The sequence below is a fragment of the Rhinoderma darwinii genome, chromosome 11, assembly GCF_050947455.1.
Source record: "Rhinoderma darwinii isolate aRhiDar2 chromosome 11, aRhiDar2.hap1, whole genome shotgun sequence".
Taxonomy (NCBI): domain Eukaryota; kingdom Metazoa; phylum Chordata; class Amphibia; order Anura; family Rhinodermatidae; genus Rhinoderma; species Rhinoderma darwinii.
The window spans coordinates 14,806,063-14,824,137 of record NC_134697.1 but is presented as its reverse complement, the minus strand read 5'-3'; the positions used below and the strand labels follow the sequence as shown (position 1 = coordinate 14,824,137).

Genomic DNA, 18,075 nt, shown 5'->3' with positions numbered 1-18,075 from the left:
AGTAGGTACTAAAATTTGGAATAAAGAATGCCTTTACTACCCAAACAAATTTAAAAAATGAAAACTTTACAAAACATTGCGATAAATAAATAAGTTAGCGAAGCTGCAAAATATTAAAATTTAACAGAAACAAAATAAAAATCTTTCTTAAAGATAAAGAACACATGAGTTAGGCAATCCCAAGTTCAATACGCACAACTACATCATAAAAGCAATCAATTTAAGGCTTGTGTCATTGTGGTAAAGATAAAATAGTTGGCGATTTTAAACTTTGGACCCCTTTGTCAAAAAAAAAATGTGAAAAATTACTCTTAACTTGCATGTGAACTGAGACATCATAAAAAAAATAAAATTAAAAAAAAAGCTTAACTCAAAGTAACAATCATTTCAGCAAACGTTTAACATGTGAAATGTTAGAAGTTCTGATCGGGGGGGTCCGGGTAATTCCCTCCTAGACTTTCTACGTGAGCCGGTCTTCAGGCATACTGGGATTGCCAATCGCAGCGCTAGAGGCAAAGAGCCTCTATTTTGAGGTAGATTTTCCTCCGGCAAAAAAAACTCTGTGTGAACCCAGCCTTAGGCTATGTTCACACGGAGTATTTTGGGGGAGGAATATCTGCCTCAAAATTCCGTTTGGAACTTTGAGGCAGATTTTCCTCTCCCTGCACGCCGATTTTCGCACCGTTTTTCGCCCGCGGCCATTGAGCGGCGCGGGCATAAAACAGCGCGAAATACGCTTTCTCTGCCTCCCATTGAAGTCAATGGGAGGTCAGAGGCGGAAGCGCCCGAAGATAGGGCATGTCGCTTCTTTTTCCAGCGAGGCAGTTTTACTGTTCGCGGGAAAAAGACGCCGACGCCTCCCATTGAAATCAATGGGAGGCATTTTCGGGCCGTTTTTGCCGAGTTTTGCCTTAGGCTATGTTCACACGGAGTATTTTGCCGAGTTTTTTGACGCGGAAACCGCGTCGCAAAACTCGGCAAAAACGGCCCGAGAACGCCTCCCACTGAAATCAGTAAAACTGCCTCGCGGGAAAAAGAAGAAGCGACATGCCCTATCTTCGGGCGTTTCCGCTTCTGACCTCCCATTGACTTCAATGGGAGGCAGAGAAAGCGTATTTCGCGCTGTTTTATGCCCGCGGCACTCAATGGCCGCGGGCGAAAATCGGCGTGCAGGGAGAGGAATATCTGCCTCAAACTTCCAAACTGAATTTTGAGGCAGATATTCCTCCTGCAAAATACCCCGTGTGAACATAGCCTAAGGGTGGAATTACAGCTTCTAACTGCATATGCTGCTTTCTGTTACTACAAAGACAGGGAGACTGCAGCTTGTACAGAGCATGTGCAAGATTTCCACAAGGTACAGGTGTGGGGTGACACTCATAGGAGCTTGTCAGCTCTTAGTGGGAGGAGATTGAAATTAAATTCAGCATGCACTTGGTCTCCTAAACTGCTAATTTTAACATCAGGCAGCAAAACTTTTTACAAGCAAGTACACCAGCTTCATCAGGTCTAAGATCAATTTAATAACGTATGCAGTTTGTATTGTGAAATCTGGTGACAGATACTCTTTAAAGGTGGCCATACGCTTTAGATAGCCATCAGCCAAATGTTGTCCGACAGATATTCCTCCCGAACCCCTTATAGACATGCACGTTCGGCTCGGCGGAGTGTGCATGTATACTCAACGAGGAGAGAGGAATAAGCCGCTGCCTGACACCTCTGACAGTGACTGGTCTCCCATGGGAACAAGGGATCGGGCACATTGCAATGGAAAGTGCTGCGGAATATATTGGTGATATATAAAGATTATTTATTATTCCTTACCCCGACATTTGCCATCTTGGGGGGGGGGGGGTCATAGCGATAAGAAAATTATCACTGTGGATAGGTAATAATTTATGATTTTGGGAGTACCCCTTTAATAAAATCATTAGCCCCTTTAAGTAATCCGTTCTAAAATGCATGTAATTAAAACGAGTGTGAGAACACTTCAGTATAAACATTTCACTATACACATCCCAAACTTCCTTATTTGGTGTCCCCGGCATCCTCTGCGACTTCCCAGTCTCCGCTTTCTGTTTAAACGATCTCACTATACAGTATTCATAAGCAGTTACTGATCGGTAACTGCTATATCAAACACAGTATATAGCGCTCTTTTAGACAGAACACGAGATCTTGCAATAACCAGCGAGATTTTGGGTTCCGAGATGGGATTCTGCTGCAGAGAGTTCTGGGAAGTCGGGAGCTTTAAATAAGGAAGTTTAGAATGTGATAGTGAAAGTTCATTTATACTGAAGTATTCTTACATTCGTTTTAATTACCTGCATTTAGGAACAGATTACTTTAACTGGTTAATGACTATTAATAAAACAGGTACCCCATGTGCGGTGATAGGTGCTCTTTAACAATAAAATACACCAAAAGCCACTTGCAAACAGGAAACTGGAGGTTATTGCTGTGAAGCAACCGTTCACCTTCTCATGTGGTCAGTAAAATCCGGTACCTAAACCATCTGTCAAGGCATGCTGGGAGATGTAGTTTTGCAACACCTGGAGAGCCACATGATGGAGACTGCCCACCTAAACCATTCACAACGTGGAGATCTCTTTCCTTCCTTACCCCTGCTGCAGACTTTTAGGCATATTTAAAAAAAAAAAAAAAATACGAAAACCTCTGCAAAAACAGTACATGTGAACACTGACTTAGGGTCAATAAACAACTTCAGAACCATCAAACAGCCTTGAGATCGCTTTTGGCTTGCTTTGATATTTTTGGGCTTTTTTTGTGCACTTGCAATCATCTAAGAATTAACAAAAACCCTATCACCAAGATAAGCCGTGGCGGAGAAAGAGTTAACAAATATCTGAATTTACACTAAGCTAAGAAACGACAAACAATCCCTTTATATTTTGGAAACGTAACTGAATGCGTTCACAAGTTCTATTCCTAATGTTTTGCTGATCCTATCAAAATAATTCACAAAACCTACTCCAAAACGCGTCAGGGTTAAAACCATTTAGTCAACTCCTATCAATCATGTGCAAACTGTAAACCTACAGAATATTTTACCCCCCTCCTTCTTCATGTAATACGTGCTCAGTTACTGTTTCAGGAAAGGGACAAAGAAACGCTATCACAGCATGAAATTACATCTGAACCAAAGCACAATTTGCATAATGGGCTTTGCTAAAATTATTTCAAAGCCGGGTTTTGTTTTTTTTTAGCTCAGGACTAATTCTTAGATGAAATTAAACTTTCCACCAGAAATAAATATCTACTCCCTTGGTTGCCGGGATATTCAATCTAAACACTCTGCCCAAAAAAAAAATACCAATTCCAGGCGGAAATTAATTAGACAAAAAGCCTAAACAACGCTATGAAAACAAATGAAGCGAGGAGGGGCTGCAGATGAATGGGCCACCTTCAATTAAAAACCAAACACAAAGCCTGGCAACTTTTCCTTTTTTTGACAGGGGGGATTAAAAAGATACAAAATAACGCTGGTAATTTCAGGTTTTTAATCCTGACGAATATATAAGAGATGGCAGAGGGGAGGGAAGCAAACAGGACCTTACAGAGGAGACGGAAGGAGGAAAGAAAAAAAAAAACATACTGTAATAGGGGAGTTTTCATTCATCCCTTGCCCATCCCCCGGCATTCTGTAGCCACCAAAAGGAGATCTCCTTATATTCCTGGTTTGAAGGGGGATCCTCAGGGAGTACGGCAATTCTTATCATGGGGTGAGGAAGGTTCCTCCAGGAAGGGCAGCACTCGGCAGCGAGCTAGGCCTCAGGCCCCTCTCACACCCCCTCTCCTCCTGAGCCTCACCCCCATCCCTGCCCACCATTCAAGGAACACAAAAAAAAAAAAAAAAAGTGTTTGCAGAAAGAAAGGAGGGGGAGTAAGAGCAGAGCATCGAGTTTCTTTAATTAAGCAAACAGCAAAAAAAAAAAAAAAATACCCAAAAAAATAAAATAAAAATTCATAGCTTCAAACCCCACCCCCCTCCAAAAAAAAAAAATAAAAAAAATAAGTCTGATTAGGACCGATCTCTGAACCCGAGCTGCTGTAAATGGGAAGTGCAATTACCTAGAAGCCTGATAACAATGCACTTGACAGGCAGACCCCCCCCCCCCCCCCTCTATTTTACCATGGACACTCTAATGTTAGGGTGGTGGTGGGCGTCACTGCACCCAATGCATGCAACTAGAAAACAACAACAAACCACCATCATAGCGTAAACAGGAACGTAAAGGGTGCAGGGAGCAGTCCCTAAAATCCACACCATGTCACCTGGGAGCTGCTGCACTTCACATTGGGGGAAACTGAATTTTGGGCAATTAAAGAGCTGAGGCGTCAGGAGCGCGCAAAGGTAGGCGGGAGCGCGCAAGGGAGAGGAGGATGTCACGGGCGCGCATAAGAAGGGAAACAGAGCGGAGTCGCGCACAGAAGGGGTGGGGGGTGTTTCCTGCTCGCGCCCGGCACCCGAAACGCGGGCTGATCGGCGGGAGTGTCTCTCGCGCTCTCCCCAGCCCGCCTCCCTGACCAAACTCCCAGCAACAGCCGGACAGCCGAGCCCGGCCGTATGATTGGCCTCTCCCTCAGGCGCGCCACCGGAGTTTAGTAAACGGAAACGACCAAGGAGGGGGAAAGGATTTTTTTTGACAACTCTGTTGCCTTGAACTTACCGCCCACCATGAGACCTCTCTCCGTGACCGTCTGCGGGTCCCTAAACGACCGAGAAGGGGGGTGTGAGGTATCTAATGAAGAATTGGGGAGGGGGGGCAGTCACATGACTGAGCAGCCTCTGTGGCCGTTAAAACCGTTGGCCGCGCATTGATCTCCCCTCACACACGCCCCCCTTCCCGCGCTTTTCTTTACCTCAAAAAACTGAGAAGAGTCACAGCGCTGCCCGGCCGCCTGGTTGTGTGGTGACAGAATAGAACAAAACACCGGTTCCGGGTTGGTCGTCGTCTCTCCCCCTCAGTTGCGGGCGTTAAGTTGTAAGGGAGACTGGTGACCCGTCGTTTGCGTTTTGGGGCGTCTAAAAATTAGAGCTTACCTACACAGTGAATGAGCTTGTGCCGCCAAGAGTCAAGTTCCTGTCGAAAACCGCGCCTCTCGATAGAGCATTGCTGGCTCTTACACAGACTCGCCATTTTCTGCTGGCCCCGCACGGACCCTCCCCCTCCTCTAACAACCGCCCCCCTCTTTCCTCCTCCTTCCACTCGGTACGTAAACCTCGGTGACGTCAGCACGTAATGTCCTGTCACCATCGCCGGGGGCTGGTGTGTGAGGTAAATGTCCCTCCCAGCCCCACAAGCCTCCACCACAGCCCAAGGCGGTGTGTCTCCATGGCGATACTACACTAAAATAGAAAGCAGCTGAGAGCCCTGGGCTACAAACTCACCCGCTCTCCAGTAATGCAGGGACGGACGTATCCAGCTGTGGAGAACTACAAGTCCCAGCATGACCTGCCCTATACAAACCAGTGTCTTTCCAGCTGGTAGTCACAACATGACCTTCCTACTTCCGGGGACTACATATCTGATTTATTAAAACAGGTTTCTGTCGAACTACAAGTCCCAACATGTTCTATTAAAGGACAACTCCTATTATTATATGGATGTCATAGTGGGGTTCACCCGCTCAGGACCCCCTCTATGAGCTAGTGTGAGGAACGGGACTAGACGCAGCGTCCTCAGGCGATAATCTCCTGTTACTCTGTAAGGCTGCGGTCACACGTCGCAGTTTTCACGTTTTTTGCATTGCAATGCGGACCGTGAAATACGGATAACGCTGAAACAACATGGCGGTAATATAAGGACATGCAGAACGTTTGCGGAAGCAACTCGGGGGCATTACGGACACTGGGATCGGTAGTTTGCGGCCCGATCAGCAACAGTGGTCGTGTGAATGAGGCCTAAGGGTGTGTGTGCATGGACTGCTAGTCCGCCGCGCTGCCAAAAATCCCGTTTGTTTTACCGTGAACTGCAGTTTTACATAACCATAGCAATCCGTAAAAGCAGTCGATTTTGCTGTGTTATATTTTTTACTGTGCGGCAGACTACCAAGCCGTGTAAGTAACACTAAGGCCCCCTGCACACGACCTTGCCCCTAATCACGGTCCACCATTACGGGCACGGACAGCAGTCCGCATTTGCTTGTCGTGCTCCCATTATAAAGTATGGGCGCACGGTCCGTAAAATAAAAATAGGACGTCCTATTTTTTACAGAAGGTTTCTACGGCAGGGGCACCTTCCCTGTAAAGATATGGCAAGGTGTCCATGGGCAATAGAAGTGAATGGGTCCGTAATTACAGGAGGGTGCCAGTAACTGAAATAACAGGAGGTACAACAGAGGAGCATCTCAGCGCTTACCATGTAGAACCTTGCGGTGGATGGTCAAGCGTTTTTTGTAGGGAAAAACGTAGATAACTATTCCACTACTCTCCACATTGACTTCAATGTGATCTTTGTGGAATAAGGTAACATTTTATCAGGTTTCCCTCGCTTTTGATGAGCAGAAAAGTGAAGTCTGCAAAGATGTTTTGACCAATAAATAATAGAAACTTGATAGATCCCACTAGACTCTGTTAGGCTTCTGTTTCGATCAGTTAAAAACGGATTTGTCAGAAACCAAAGCTGGATCCCAGCGTGAACAAAAATGAAAACGAAAAAGGTGTAACTTATAAAATGGCCACTGAGAGTACAAATCTGGCTTTTAGGGATTACAAATTCCAGAATACCAATTCAGTATTTTATCCGTTATGGAAAAACGAACTGTCCCAGCTTGTGTGTCAAGCCAGAGGTGAATATAAAGGAATGTATATTGAGCAATAGAAGAGCCGACTCCTCCGTCTTACATGCAATCTGACATTTATTCAGTATCCGAATGTTTGCATGACAAACATGCAGATATATTTTGGAACAATTTTCTTATGTAATGTTTCTATTGCCCCATAAGGGAAATTCTCAGTTAATTGTGTAATGGTACAATATCTGCTAGGTTCCATGAGTTAACGCAGGGCTTAATTCAGCCATGCTGATTAATGCTGGTCATAGACGTTAAGTCTCATGCACACAATCGTGTGTGCCGGCTGGGCCCCGTCCACGATTCGTGGAAAGATAGGACATGTCCTATCTTTCCACAGATCGGAAAGTCGGGTCCATTTTTGACGGACCCGATTCACCAGCTACTGTGAATGGGTCCGTGAAAACTATCGGGGGCCACTCGGATACCGTGAAAAACTCTGTTATTAATACAAGTTTTTGTTAATCATAACCCTCAATAGTTTTGATTTATTCTGAGCCAAATCCACTATGCATGACTTCTAGGAAGCGAGATCAAACTAATTTTGTCACAGGGCCCGTTGATAGTGAGACTGTGGCCTGCGGAAGATGGTGTGAACTGACGACTCCCCAAGGGATTTGACGTGGGGTTAAAAACCGAGCAGCGGAGTCTAAGGGAATCCGATGTATTAATCCTTTAACCTCTATACAGGGATACTGACTTCGCTGCTGGGGAACCCCAGGTCGTTACTCCTGGAGTAGTCTCCATTGGCGACCGTCGATGTACATAGGTGTGTTACAGAAATAGCAGACGGTGTGCAAAAGGCAGGCAGCAGACGGGCACTCAAGGTTGGTTGAGCAAGGGGTAAAGGCAGGTGGCAGAGGTTCATCACAGGTAACGAGCAAGAGCTCAGGGCAAGCAAGGATAGTCAACGATACAGGCAGAGGTTAATTACACGAAATCCAAACAAAGTATTGTGCAGGGTATCACTAGCAAGCTAGGAAGGAACCTAATTGCTCAGTCAATGTTTCCAGGAAAGGGAGGTCCCGTTATACCAAGGGAAAGCTTATTAGGAGTAAGAGAAGCCAGGCCAGGAGATGAGTGTTGGCGGCGTAGGAGTCCACCAGCAACAGAGACCGAAGGAGTGGAGCGGCCAGAAGACGCTGGGATCCAATAAGCAGGAAGAGACGGTCATTCATTTTTAATGTCATATTCCATTACACTTCCGTGTTAAAGATTATCCTAACATGCCCAAATTGTGTTAGATTCTGAAAATGTGCTTTTCTAGCCTTATGAAGCTCAGCATAAATTATGTCATGAAAACAGGGACCAACAAGAGAGGAGAGGGACAGTATTGCATTTCTAGGAAGATTAAGTGACTGTGACAAAATGATATTGCCAAAGCTGCTAAAAATGGCTGCTGTAACTTACACTATATGTAGGCGCACAGCCTTCTTAATTATTGAGATCAGGTATTTGTCACACCCATTCCAAACAGGTGCATACAATCAAGCACACATGTAATCTCCATAGACAAGCATTGGTAGTGGTATGGGTTATCTCAGAGAGCTCTGTGACTTTACACGTGGTACTGTCATAGGATGCCACCTTTGTCACAAGTCAGTTTGTTAAATCTGCCCTGGTCAACTATAAGTGCTATTATTGGGAAGTGGGGACCTCTAGGAGTAACCGCTCAACCATAAAGCAAACTTAGAGAGTGGGGCCGACAAGTGCTCTAGCGCGTGGCACAGAAAAATCTGCTATTCTCTGTTGTATCAATTACTACAAAGTTCTACTATCCGGAGCCCCATGAAATGGGTTTCCATGTACACTGCACACAAGCCTGAGAGCCCCATGCATAGTTCAGTGCAACGGCTGGAGTGTAGAGCACGCCACCACTGGACCAAACATTCTCTTGAGTGGTGAATCAAATCTCACCATCTGACTCTGGGTTTGTTGGATGCCAGGAGAACGCTACCCACCAGAATGCACAGCGCCTACTTTAACATTTGCTGGAGGAGGGATAATAGTCTGGAGCTATGCCGCGGTGCAGAAAGCGAGGTCTATAAAGGCACGGTTTAACAAGTTTGGTGTGGAGGAACTCGACTGGCTCGCACAGAGCCCTGATCTCAACCTCATCGATTGAGATGAATTGAAACACTGCTTGTGAGCCAGACCTTCTTCTTCATCGTGTGCACAAATTGTCACAGGCACATTCCAAGATTTTGTGGAAAGCCTTCTCAGCAGAGTGAAGGCTGTTTATAGCTGAAAAAGTGTCCCAACTCCATATGCACGCCCGTGGTTTGGAATGGGATGCCTTATATAGGTGTGATGGTCAGGCGTCGACAGACATTCGAGTATATAATGTAGCTTCTTTTTGGACCGAACTGCAAAGAGTTCAGAAGCAAAACTGTCTGACAGAGAACAAAGAGTTTTTAGTGCAGCCTAGGGCTCATTAATATGAGTGTATTTTATGTCCATATTACCTCTGTATTTGGAAGGAATACGAAACTGTCAGTCAATGCAGCTATTCACATGGTTGTATTTACTTCGTCTATTAATTGCAGTCTACTGTGTATTCCAAATATGCAGAATTGTGTCCTGTTGATAAAGTCAGTGGAGCCTGATAAAATGTGCAGTTTTGTAATTACATCTGTATTCATACATACATTTGATTTGTGTTTGCAATATTGGAGAAAATATGGATGATGAAGTAACTGAGCGACATGGAATTAAAAGAAATAAACATTCGTATTATGTACCATATTCGGCATATTTTTTGAAAAGCCTTTGCATAAATTCATTATATGCCATAAAAGTCTGTCCTTGGAGCGTATCTTTAGCGATCTTGTGTATTTGACATCTTGGAAGCTCTTTAATATTGGCTAATTTGCAGTTTTAGTTGACAATTATCTCCATCAGCATTTGTGGCCATTATTTTGAATGCTACTGAGACACAGCTTTGTTGCTGTTGGTTTGAAAAGCTAAAGGCTGCAGAATCTGTATAGAAGAGTTATGTTTATCTAAACTAGAGGGAGGGGTACATTCTCTGGATGTCTGAAATTTGGCTAGGATTTTTTTTCTCAATGACTGGAGACTTAATTAAAGGGGTTTTCCGTTGATGAAATATTACATTTCTCAGTGGGGAGTGCAGTGAGGAGGATCTGGGGGTTTGGCAAACCCCAAACTCACGATTGGTGGGACCCCAGCGATCATAAAATGATCACCTATCTTGGGAATGAGTGATAATTTGTGATTTTAGGACTACCCCTTTTAACTTAAAGGGGTTGTCCGAGTTTTGTTTTTTTTTACATGTAAAACCACATAACAACATATTTACAATTGCATAATAGACTTACCTGTGCAATCTTGCTTCTGTTCTCCGCTCTGGCTTCTTTCTTCCTTCTGGTCACATGAGCTCTGACGTCACCTTTTCAGCCGCCTCCACTGTCGTGTCGTATCCCGATCACATGGTCTCGAACCAGAGAGACCTCGGATGGTATACGACACGTCACTTGTCACGTGCTGTATATCGGCTTCTTCTGCTTCACAGCCTGTAACGCGCATGCGCTGTCACTGCTGTTCTCGCGGTCCCTGCTGTTCTCGAGATAACAGCACGGGCCGCGCATGCGCGTTACAACAGAACAAGCTGATATACACCACGTCACAAGTGACGTGTCGTATACCCGGCAAAGAATTCAAGAGCAACAAAGCGGCAAGTTCCCGACGGCAGGATCTGGAAACGGGGCAACTTTGGAAAACGTAAGTATATTACAAAAGTATTTGTATTTAGAACTTACATGCATTAAAGGTTTTTTTTTAAAATAAGATGGTATCTCGGACAGTATAAGTCGCACTTATCAACCAAGGAATGCCAAAGGCTACATGGACATCTGTGGCCTCGTATCCATCTGTGGATTTAAAAAAAACTAAAAACCTAGTAGACTGCCTTTTATAAATGTTTTATCGATTTTGATTATTTGATTTATTTTTTTTTGACCACCTGCTTACTAGGATCACTATGAATATGAGCTACTGTGTTTCCTATTTATTATGGATATCAATGAGTATTACGGACCTGCACAACTTCGAGTTGGTCAAAGCCATAATGCAGAAGCTATAGCAGTCTATGGCCACAACTGTACATCTACATGCCTCTGATTCAAGCAGAATCTGAAAAACCAATTGTTGCATTCTCTATTAGATGCTGCATTACCAAAGTATTCTCCTTTAGTAATGTGGTGCCATACGAAGGCTCTGCGCACATGACTCTGCCTAAGTGCTCTTGCACACGGGCACAGATCCTGTACGGATATATATATATATCTCCGTACATACGGAGTCCTAAGGCGTATGCCACAATTTGTTTCTATCGGGTTCATACAGAATCCAATTGAATAAAAACACTGTATGCAACCCAAAGCAGTAGAGTTCTCATGCACCTCTATGGAAGCCCTCTAATGGCTCCGTACAAATCAGATTTGTAATATGGCCGTGTGCTGGAGCCTTTGTAGTAATCATGGTGTGTTTTTTTTTGTATTTTTTTTTAACAGCTGCCTGATATGTCATATAATACTCATTCTTTATACAGTTAATGTTCTCTTATAGTCATCTAAAATCCTAACAAAGTGTTTCTAAAGCTGCAAACAATGGCTTCCGTAGTAGACCCTTATATTATTATCCAGGTGTAGCGTTAATCTAGGTGAGTCATGCAGCATCGGTGTATTCAAATCAAATGTATTCACCGGCGATCATATAACACTTAAATGTGGGAAAAGAACCTAAGAGAAAATTTGATGTTTGGAGTCCCAATAAGGGACTGCTCACACAACCCTATCCCTTCCCTATCTTTTCCCAAAGGAACCAATCTCATTCTTAGGAAAAATTATACACAGAAGGTATTAAAAGTGTTGATCTATTTTTATGTGATCGAAGTCTAGGGATAAAAAAGTGTTTTTAATCAGTTCTTTCAAACCTTTGCATACAGTATAACTACATTTACTCAAAGGGCTTCTATGGACGGTGTATTTGGTCGTTGTAGATTATAGCCTGAATGTATACAAAATAAAATAAGAGCGCCTTTACCATAATATTCACCAATTCATAGTTGGATATTCACTATTCAGGTCTATTGGAAATCCAATCCAGAAGAAACCTGTGGCATTTGCATATCGTGAACTACTGCAGCAATGATGCAACCACTGGGATTCAAGTCGCTATATCATTGCTCTGTCACCTTTGGAGCTTTATTAAGGGCCTCGTCACCTCTGGGGATCTTCCATACTACAGGTAGCTGAATCACTACAGAAACTCACTTGTCATAGAGAGTAATGAGTTAGTCTTCAGTATGTTGGAGAAATACCTATTGTGTTGACTTAAAGAGGCTCTGTCACCACATTATAAGTGGCCTATATTGTACATGATGTGATCGGCGCTGTAATGTAGATTACAGCAGTGGTTTTTATTTAGAAAAACAATCAATTTTGACGGAGTTATGAGCGATTTTAGCTTTATGCTAATGTCTTTCTTAATAGACAACTGGGCGTGTTTTGACCTCTGAACATTTTTTTTTTAATTTTTTTAATTTTTTTTAGTAAAACAATGTTTTTGGTGATTTCAAGCAACTTTTAAAAAAAAAAATTATTAAAAAATGTTTTTACTTTTTGAGATATGTATGTTCCGATCTACCGCCGTCAAAGCCTATTCCGTCAGGTTAGCTGGACTGACAGTGGAGTCGGCTTTTAGGGCAAGATACAGCTATGTATACAGGATATATCGAAGCTGTATCTCAAAAAGTGTTTGTTTTTGTAAAAATAAAACACAATTTAAAAGCTGATTTAAATCACCTAAAACATTGTTTTATTTTAAAAAAATTAGTTCAAATATGAACATTTTTAGTCAATTTTTAAAACAATATATTCTCTGTACATGAAATCTCTGAGAGCATCTTAAGCCTCGTTTGCGTTGGAGGCTCCGTTAGGGGCCTTCGTCGCGGAGTCATCCCCTATTGCGCTATTATTTCTGTTAAAACCACGGACACCCAGACGGAAAGCCGACAGAACCCATTAAAGTCAATGGGTTCCGTCGGCTGACGGTCGTATCCATTGTGCAACGGAACCGTTGCTACCGGTTTTCCCTTGTTCTGCTCTTCTGATGGAATAGAACAATGGAAACACCCGACGCAGATGGAACATAGCCTTACATGTAGCTCATATTCAATTGCTCACATTCCCTATATCTTGTGTCATCTTTCCTCTCTCCATCAGTCTGCTTATGAAACAATCACTGGTGGGATAATGAGAGCTTCAAATGTTTTAAAGGTCAGAAGAATTGTAAAGATTTCCCATTTATCTATCTCGCTCCGGGGTAGTACTGGATATAACTTTTACAGCCCTTCACTGCCACACAGTATGAGAATAGGTAATCAAAATGCCCTTAAAAGCTGCAAGCTAAAAAGCTCCAGTATATTTTCAGATTTTTTTTTCCCGCAAAATTTAATCTATGATGTTTAACTGAAACAAAAGTTTCACAGTCCTTCTGTGTGCAAAAGTCACTCACACTGGCAAATGGTTTAGGACACAGGACACCTGTGGCGGCTTTTTCGGTTCAGTTTAGGCATTGGCTTGCCCATATAGTTTACTGTATCCACCATCAGTGTACATAGATGTATTTGTGTGCAACTCTCAGATTTAAACTAATTTTTGTTGAAAAATGAAATCACCGATGTTGTAATGGGTAACACTAAAAACAATTTGTTCAGGACTACTTTTTTCAGATAATTTTTTTTATTGAAGTTTCAAAATTATATAGTATAAAACATATTAAACAAACCCTATCCCAAACCCTCCCCCCAGGCACCGTCACAAAATTCCAAATTAGATAGTATATGAAATAGAAATTGTACCAAATATCGAATACATTATTCACAAAATACAAGGTACATGGGACAGATCATTTTCCAAATGTCAAGTAGCTTAATCATCTACAAGCATGTATAATACAAAACAGATATAATATATGGAAGATATTTAATCCTCTATTTCCCCCCTTCTCCTTATCCCACATCTATATACATAACCCCAATACCGTGTAAAAGCTGGCGGTCATACAGAGTCCCTGAATAAATTTTATAATACAGATTCCATTACCCCTACCCATGGTTCCCATATGGATTCAAATTTTTTAAGCGTTTTGCGCTTTACATAGACAACCTTTTCCAATACAATCATTTTATTCACTTTTGCAATGAATTCGCTCCTAGTCGGCGGGGCGCCTTGTATCCAATGTAGTGCAATTCGTTTTCTAGCTATATATAGCAACCTTACAATGGCCAACCACTCCAAAGTAGAGGATGGGGTGTCCATAATACATCCCAAAACGCACTCCATAGGAGTCCCTTGCAACACAGGTCCATAGGCCTCCTGAATCACCTTCAGTACATCCATCCAGTACGTGGTTAACTGTGGGCAGGACCACAACATATGCATATGGTCAGCCCCCTCTTCCGCGCATCTGGGGCATTTTGAATCACTCCTTACCCCAATATGAAAAATAAATTTAGCAGTCCTGTATACTCTATGGATAATATATAATTGAGAAAGGCGCCCAGCCTCACTAAGAGAAATATTCGGAACTGCTTTCATAATATCTATCCATTGTTCTTCAGAGATGGGACCCATATCTCTTTCCCATTTTTTAGAAGCCATCAGGGGGTATTTATCAAAAAATGTACTGATCAACAACTGATAAATATGTGAAATAACCCCCGATGTAACACTCCCGGTATGTAAAACAGACAACACCCCATCTGCGTGTATTGCCAAATCCACCGCCTTCTTCTGGGCATCAAAAGCATGTCTTATCTGTAAGTATTGATAGAGGGAATTTCGAGGTAATTCAAACTCCTCTTGGATCTGTTGATAAGTTTTAAATACATCCTCCTGGAGCAACTGTGAGACATAAAGGATGCCTCTTGCTTTCCAACCCTCAAATCCTTCAAGAGAGAAGAATTCCGGAAGTGCCTTATTCCCCCATAAAGGTGTAAAAATTTTGCAAACCCCCATATCTCTAATAGCTCGGACCTTATCCCATACTTTACGCATTAGTGTATATGTGGGCGTATTCCTGCCCGCCAACATAGAGTGACCTGCCTCCAAAACTGAGAATAGAACAGATGGTCCAAACTGTGCCTGTAGAATCGATCCATTGGATCCCTTTGATATAATTTCCCCCCACCCCTTAAAGTGCTGACATTGGGAGGCAAGAAAATATATCCAAGGGTTGGGTAGGGCCAAACCACCATCATGCTTTGCGCACTGTAGAATTTCTAATCTAATTCTTGAGCGACCCTTCCGCCATATTAGGTCCCTAAAAAGTGCATTAATATAATAAAAGTTGCGTAATGAGATCCATACAGGGGAGTTATGTAAAATATACAATAATTGTGGCATTAGGATCATCTTAATAAGATTGACCCTACCCACAACTGTCAGATGTAATTTACACCAGGCCATTATTTTCATTTTAAATTTGACCAGAAGGGGTTGCAAATTGAGAGCAACATATTCAGAAGGGGAGGTCGAGATCTTGATCCCTAAATATTTAAAATGTTTATCGCGTCCTACAGGTACCCCATGCACCCCTGATATAGAGCACATTGAATCCACAGGGAGCAGATGGGATTTATCCCAATTTATTTTAAACCCAGAGAATGCCCCAAATTTCTCAATTAGGGATATTGTTTCTGCCAGAGAGCTACCCACATCCCCCAAGTATAGAAGCATATCATCTGCATAAAGCGATACATTTTCTTGCACCGAGCCATACAAGAAGCCCTTAATATCGTCTGACACACGTATGCGCGCTGCCAAGGGCTCTACTGCCACGGCAAACAGGAGGGCGATAATGGGCATCCCTGTCTTGTCCCTCTTTCAAGAGCAAACCGGGGAGACAATCCTCCATTTGCCTGTATTCTGGCTGTAGGGCAAGAATAGAGGATCTTAATCCATGCTATAAAAGATGGTCCAAAACCAATAGCCTCCAAGGTGCACCAAAGATATTGCCATTCCACACTGTCAAATGCTTTAGCAGCGTCCAGTGAAAAAAATGGCTCTTTCCCCTGCATTGTCTGCCCTCAGCTGAAGATTTAAGAATAAACGCCTCAAATTCATGGCTGTCGACCTAGCAGGCATAAAACCGGTCTGCTCCGGGTGTATAATGGTAGATATAACACCATTCAACCGCAGAGCTAATGCCTTTGCCAGAATCTTAACGTCAGATGTTAATAATGAAATCGGTCGATAAGAATCAGCTAATTGAGGATCTTTCCCGGGTTTCGGCAAGACCACAATAATGGCTTCTTGCATAGAAGCCGGCAGGGAACCACAATCCAATGAATAATGAAATACTTCTAATAATTTGGGCAAGAGCACCTTAGAGTATTTTTTATAAATTTCAACTGGTAGCCCGTCCGCCCCAGGTGCCTTATCATTAGCCATCTATTTGACCGCTTCTTCCAGTTCCTCCAACGTGAGTGGAGAATCCAGAAGTGCCTTGGCGCTTCCTGACCGCTTAGGGAGCTCTGCTTTATTTAAGAATGTATAAATATCAGGACTATCATGTATTCATTGGTACCAGCAATATATGGAGATAAATTATATATCAATGGGGTACTGACCACTTAGACCCAACCAGTTGTTTGAACAGGGGACCCTAGTCAGGATATCTGCAATGAGAAGAAAAAGCCACACATGCATGCTGCCGCTCCGTACAACTCCAAGGCTACATTCACCCGAGCGTGACCGATTTACACGTGTAAAAGACGCACCTTAAATCTGTCCGTGTGCGTTGTGTTTTTGCATCAGTGTGCTTTACGTGTAGCGTGTGTTTTTCACGCACTCACAAGCACTTCTTTTTTTTTTTTTCAATATAATTGATGCGTGAAACACGGACAACACACGGATGTCCGTGGTTTCCACGCACCCATTGACTTCAATGGGCGACTAGGTACGTGAAAACGCACCAATATAGGATATGCAGTGATTTTCACGCAACAGACTCGCTGCGTGAAAACTCACGCATGTATAAATAGCCCCATCGAAATCAATGGGTCCGTGTGTTGTGCATTGTTTCAACGCACAACACACGGACGAGAATCGCGCTCGTTGAAATGAGCTCTTAGGGAGATACAGAAAACAGTCCAGTAAATGAGGGATGTGGATAGGTAACATTTTTTATTGGAAGACTATATCAGACTCGTCCTCATTGACACAGGGAGATGTTTTGCCGACAACGATAATATTTTACTTTTTTAAAATGTTACGACCAGCAGAAGATCGAGTTCTTGCTCGTTCATCTGCTGATCGTTCCCTGTTTACACAGGGCAATTATCGTCAACGAGCTTTTTAATGAATGCTCGTCTGCCCGATAATCTGCAAGTGTAAAACCCCCTTTATGAGTTATAAAGTCACATTAAAGGAATACTAAACCTAAAGTCAGCAACTAAGAATTTAACTTAAGCCAATAGAAAGAGCTACTAATATAATTTACACATATTTAACCTTTGTGGAAGTTCTGCAAGGTTTTTGTGAGATAAACTAGTGATCATGGGGCAGGTATTTTTCTGCGCTTCCTGTTACTAATCCCATTGAACAAAACTACAGTCAGGCCGTCTTAGCCTTAATTGGCTGCTTCCAGGCACGAATAGATCATTAGATAAGATAGACTCAAGGTCTTGAGTGCCTCGAACCCCCTAACTCAATATGATGGACATGTATGTAATCAATGGGATATCATTTCTGCACAATGCCATATGTCACATGTATCTCATGGTGATTGCTCGGGCAGTGAATGACAATCCCGGGAATCGGAGAATATACAGATCTTGGCCTGTAAATGTCCTTTGTAATTTTACAGTCAGCACCGGCATTGTAATACTGATATAGCTAAACACTCTTACTCAGGCGTTTCGGATAGTCCCCTCCACTGTGACTGAGACTGTCGGAAACACCTGAGTGAGCATGTTTGGCTATTTACAACACCCCCATTTATGTCTTTAGAGCGACAATACAGGGGGAAATCCACGTTCAGGGCAGCTGTGATGGTCCCAGGTCCCACCATTCTTACTTTTATAACCAGTCTGATGGGTTATAAAAGTAGAAAAAGGTTTGTAATAGGACAGTCCATTTAAGGACAAAATTGACTCTGTCGCAGTTCAAGGACCCCATCCGATCCACTCTTCTGACATGTCTCTATGACGTCCGAAGGATGTTAGGGCCTGTT

The 18,075-nt window shown here is 42.8% G+C and overlaps 1 protein-coding gene and 1 long non-coding RNA gene across 12 annotated transcripts in view; one reads left to right on the top strand and one right to left on the bottom strand.

The window, feature by feature from the left end:
• LCOR (ligand dependent nuclear receptor corepressor) overlaps positions 1-5,628 on the bottom strand; it is a 53,733-nt gene extending 48,105 nt beyond the window's left edge. For 2 of the 9 annotated variants that reach the window (XM_075843023.1, XM_075843031.1), the window contains exon 1: positions 5,066-5,218. In XM_075843023.1, coding sequence (XP_075699138.1) covers positions 5,066-5,162 — 97 coding nt within the window. In that variant the 5' untranslated portion in view covers positions 5,163-5,218. Of the gene's footprint in view, positions 1-4,691; positions 4,981-5,065; positions 5,219-5,413 lie in introns of those variants that run through there. The other 7 variants (XM_075843025.1, XM_075843028.1, XM_075843024.1 and 4 more) reach the window with 6 other exon arrangements.
• The window catches only part of LOC142664088 (uncharacterized), a 55,411-nt gene continuing 41,747 nt past the window's right edge, over positions 4,412-18,075 (top strand). The window contains exons 1-2 of one of the 3 annotated variants that reach the window (XR_012851185.1): positions 4,412-6,813; positions 11,922-12,084. This is a non-coding gene — a long non-coding RNA (uncharacterized LOC142664088). The remainder of the gene's footprint in view (positions 6,814-11,921; positions 12,085-18,075) is intronic. The other 2 variants (XR_012851187.1, XR_012851186.1) reach the window with 2 other exon arrangements.